General features: G+C 36.0%; 1 protein-coding gene across 1 annotated transcript; it reads right to left on the reverse strand.

The window, feature by feature from the left end:
- Window positions 1-3,460: 3,460 nt before the first annotated feature.
- LOC111537427 (keratin-associated protein 3-3) lies at window positions 3,461-4,207 on the reverse strand. The gene has a single exon (XM_023204177.3). It carries the CDS (start codon window positions 4,122-4,124, stop codon window positions 3,828-3,830), a length of 297 nt encoding a protein of 98 aa, XP_023059945.1. The 5' UTR covers window positions 4,125-4,207; the 3' UTR covers window positions 3,461-3,827.
- Between the last annotated feature and the right edge of the window lie 1,011 nt (window positions 4,208-5,218).

Below are 5,218 nucleotides of genomic sequence, written 5' to 3' on the forward strand. Positions count from 1 at the left end.
ATATTTAAAGCAAATCTCTTTTAAACAGCATAGTGTTGGGTTTTCTTTTTAAATCCAGTCTGACATCCTCTGACTTTTTATTGGAGTGCTTACTTTATAATTAATGTAATTATTGATATGGTTGGTTTAAAATCTACCATCTTGCTATTTGTTTTTTATTTCCATGTGTTTTTGCTTCCTTTCCCTTTTGTTTCTCATCTTATTTTGGGCCAATCAAACATTCTACTTTATTTTCTATGCTAGCTTTATAAGTATATATCTTTTAATGGCTTTTCTAAAGGGTGGGATAGTTCTCCCAGGATTATGATATGCATCTTTACATTATTACAATCCACTTGGAATTAATAATGTAGCACTTTATGTAAAATATGAGAACCTTACCAGAGTAGAGTTCTTTTTGCTCCTTTCTGTTCTTTGTGCTATTATTGTCAAATTGCTTACTTCTGCATATAGAAACCCCACAATGCCATTGTTTTTGCTTTAAATAATTGTCTTTTAGAATATTGAGAAAACGAAAAAGAGAAAGTCTCATATTTTATCCATGTATTTACCATTTTCAGTGATTTTTTTTTTCCTTCCTGAAGGTCTGAGACTTCATTTTGTATCATCACTCTTAAAAATTTTTTTTTTATTGTGGCAAAATACAAGTAACATAAAATGTACTACCTTAACTGTTTTAAAGTGTACAATCCAGTGGTATTAAGTACATTCAAATGTTGTGTGGGCATCACCACCATCCTTCTCCATAACGCTTTTCACCTTTTAAAACTGAAACTCTGTTCCCTTTAAACAACTGCCCATTAACCCCACCCTTGTGTCCTGGTAACCACTGTTCTACTTTTCATCTCTGTGATTTTTTTTACTACGTTTAACTACCTCATATAAGTGAAAGCATGTAAGTGAATAGTATCTTTTTGTGACTGGTTTACTTCACTTAGCAGAATGTCTTCAAGATTAATTCATGTTGTGGCATGTGTCAGAAAGTCCTTCCCTTTTAGGGCTGAATAATATTCCATTGTATGGATGTACCACATTTTGATTATCCATCCATCTATCAATGAATGCTTGTTTGTTTTCATATTTTAGATATTGTGATTATTGCTGCTATGAACACAAGTATACAAATGTCTTTTAGAGACCCTGCTTTCAATTCTTTTGGCCATATACCCAGAAGTGGAAGTGCAGGATCATAAGGCAATTCTACATTTAATGTTTTGAGGGACTGCTATATTGTTTTTCATAGTCACTGTACAATTTTACCTTCCTACCAGCAATGCTTGAGGGTTCCAGTTTCTCTCTCTCTATCTCCCTCTCTATATATAATATATATACCTATATATAAAAATATATATATATATATGTGTGTGTGCGTGTGTGTGTGTGTGTTTTTTGACCGAGTCTTGCTCTGTCACCCAGGCTGGAGTGCAGTGGCGCCATCTTGGCTCAGTGCAACCTCTGCCTCCCAGGTTCAAGTGATTCTCTTGCTTCAGCCTCCCAAGTAGCTGAGATTACAGGAGCCCACCACCATGCCCGGCTAATTTTTGTATTTTTAGCAGAGACGGGATTTCCCCATGTTGGCCAGGCTGATCTCAAACTCCTGACATCAAGTGATCTGCCTGCCTTGGCCTCCCAAAGTGCTGGGATTATAGGCATGAGCCACCACACCTGGCCGTTTTGTTTTTTGTATTTTATTTATTTTATGGTAGCCATCCTAATGGGTGGGAGGTGATGTCTCATTGTAGTTTTGATTTGCACTTTGCTAATGATAAGTGATGTGATGCTGAGTAGCTTTGCTTGTGCTTATTGGCTATTTGTATATCTTTTTTGAAGAAATGTCTATTCAAGTTCTCTGTCCTTTTCTGAACTGGTTTGTTTGTTTTTTGTCGTTGAGGTAAAATTACTCTTAAACCACAAGGACTTGCTTAGTGTTTCTTATAGTATAGATCTTCAGGCACTTAAAAAAGAAGTCAGCTTTATTTATCTAAAAGTGTTTTTATTTTTTCTTTAATATTGAAGGTTGTTTTTGCAGACTGTAGCGTTCACAATTTTTTTCCTTTAGGACTTTATAAATGAGGTTTGATTTTCCTCTGACACCCATTTTATCTAAAGAGAAGTCAGACATTCATTTTTTCTTTGCTGCCTTCTATTTGATTTGTTTTTTTTTCTTAATTGTTATTCAGCAGTTTGACTATGGTATGTGTAGGTGGTGTGTGTGTGTGTGTATGTGTGTGTGTGTGTGTGTGTGTGTGTGTGTGTGTATTGCAATTATCCTGCTAAGAGTTTGTTGAGATTCTTGAATATGTGGGTTAATAAAATATGTCATCAAATTTTGAAAATTTTTGCTTTCATTCCCTCTCAAATTTTTATTTCCTATTCTTTAACTCCTGTTAATTCTGAGACTCCAGTTTCATCCTTGTTTTACCACTTGATACTTTCCCACAGGCTTCTTAGTTTCTTCAATTTTTTTTCAATCCTATTTTCTACCCCGGTAGGCTGGAACCTCAAAGTCTGTTAATAGTGAATGACCTCTGGTACCTCCATTCAGCTTCTAACCACCCAGCAGCCACTCTTTGCTGTGCCTGATGGAATTTCAGCCAGCATATATGCAACTGTGCCTTCTGTAAGTACTTGAGAACTTTTACACAGTCTTCTTCACTCACCTACATATATCTTCTTCCTCTCCAGAATAGCTTTCCAAACTCCATTTAGATACAGCTACTCGTGTTGCAAACGTGACATGTCTAGAGCAAGAAGAACAGAGTATTTCCATCTTGAATTCTCTTCTCCTTCTCTGCTCCTAGGTTGCAGTCAATTCCTCTTTGACCATGTCTTTCCCACTTTACCCCCATGACAGCAGTCTTCATTGTTCTCAATTTTATGATCCCACAGCACTTTACTAATACTCCTGGTAGAACACATCATTTTTTAATTATAACACAGCAATTGACATTTGATAAATAATTATTAACTGTAGGAAGAAACAGATGGATGTTGTGTTTGTATTTGTTTCACCTGCCAGATGGTTAGCTTATTTTCAGCAAGGATAATAAAACACAGGACACAGCATGGACATTTAATAAATCTTAGTTGAATAAATAATGACATTATTATAATTTTTTCATAAATAGCTCATGTCATATGGATTAGTTTATGTATTTTGTCATATTTGGTGTTTGGGTAATGTTCAATATTTCTCAACCTGTCTGAAACCATTTTTTTTTGGGAGGACAAGTCAGGAAAAGTCTACTTTCAAATATGCCAATGTATTAGACCATCTTATATGCAAGGACGTTTAATTTTCTTAAAACAGCAAGAACAGCAATATTAAATTTTCGTCCATACTGCCATCATTTTCAGTTTCACTAAGGTTCTCAGTTTTTCTTAAAATGCCAATGTTCAGAGTTAAGAAACACATTTAATGAATGAACAGAAATAAACAGAAGTAATTGTAGACATTTGTGCTACGCCAGAGATGTAAAATTTATTAGGATAATCATGAAGAACTTCCTTAATTTCCAGAAAGATAGCACCCAAGACTGGAAACAGAATTCCCAAAGCACCCACAGAAAGAGACACTTTAATATGAAGGAATTGAACAGCTTCAGGAAGCTGTAGGCATCCACCAATTCAGACTGCAGTTGGTTATAGCTGAATGATCATTGAAAGTTTCTTGGTCTCTTTTTATTTGCAAGGGGTGATTGTGATAGCAACATCCTTGTTCTAATTTCTAAAGCAGAGTACATTAGTTGTAGGTACTGAGATACGTGAACGCTAAAGCTTCTATGCTGACTCTTTCAATCTCAGGGACTGAGCAAAGTAGCCATCCATCAGCAGCTTCTTGGGAGGCAGGGCTCACAGCAGGGCTGAGTGAAGGTGGTGAGGTTGAGGGTCTCCAGGCCTGGAGTTGGCTGGCAAGAGTTGAGCAGGAAGCAGGTGGGCACGCAGGGCTGAGGAATGTAGCAGGGTGGGGGACAGTTGTCACAGCAGGTGGGCTCCAGTAACCAAACCGTGTGTGGGCAGGTGCTGGGCAGGCAGACTCCACAGCGGCAGGATTTGTCGAAGGTGCAGATGGTGGTGGCGGGCCCGGTGGGGACACTGCAGCTGCGAGAGGCACAGCAATCCATGGCAATCAGTGTCTGTGGTATTTATGGGTTTGATTGAAAAGAAGGACAAGTCTTCTGAGGTGTGAATATCTCTCCTTTCTCTGGGGCTCTTATATATCCTCTCCACTGGGAGTTGGTCCAGCCAAGAGGCTTCTTTCCTGGTTCTTGTTTATGTTAGTGTACCCATTATTCTTTAATTTGTTTGACATTTAGACACTGTAAAGAGTCCCCATTTTCCTAATTAACTTTTATTTGAGTTCATTGCTAAATCTGAACTGATTACCCTTGCTATTTGTCACTGGAACACAAGCTTTATGAGGTATCACCAAAGCCTTCTGTTATTATATTTTCAACACCAGCCCTGCTGGGGAATACTGCATGCCAGTGAGTCTGTACAATGTGTGGGCCTGCTCTCCAGTGCTGCTTTATTTTTAATCTGTCACTTTATCTATACCAATTTGTCTGATAAAGTATTCTTGTTTTAAAGAGTTGAACTTAATTTTACCTTCTTTTAGCTTTGAGGCTTTTGAAGATCAAAATTACATTAACGTGGAGAAATATGCTATTGAGACATATGGAAAAACTTTATAAACACTTATTGTAGTTTTTTACTACAAATATTTTGTATACATTTGTTTAGCATTACATTACATTACTGGAATCATATTGTGCATAGGTTCTGAAAGTTGCCTTTGTGTATATCTATATATCTGTATATAATTATCTTATATTTTAAAAGATATTTGATAGTGTTACTTTTAATATTTCTTAGTATTTATTATATAATTGCACTTCTATGTTACTTTAAAAATTTATATTACTGTGCATTGAGGTTATTTTCAACTTTTCTCTACAATAATTGTGGCAATAGAAAACCTCTGTATATAAATCTTTGTGCATATTTTTGATTCTTTCAGAAACAATTAATTATTTGGTAGAATTATAGGGGCAAATATTAATTTCTAGTAGTTTTAAGGCCTTTCATATCATTGCCATACTTCTCTTCAGAATATTTCTATTTACCTATTTTTTTCAAATTATCTATTTTTACCAGGTGTGTTTGATTAAGAATTCCCATTTCCTATACCATTGACAGACACTTTATTTTAAAGGTG

This window comes from Piliocolobus tephrosceles, chromosome 16, assembly GCF_002776525.5.
Source record: "Piliocolobus tephrosceles isolate RC106 chromosome 16, ASM277652v3, whole genome shotgun sequence".
NCBI classification, from domain to species: domain Eukaryota; kingdom Metazoa; phylum Chordata; class Mammalia; order Primates; family Cercopithecidae; genus Piliocolobus; species Piliocolobus tephrosceles.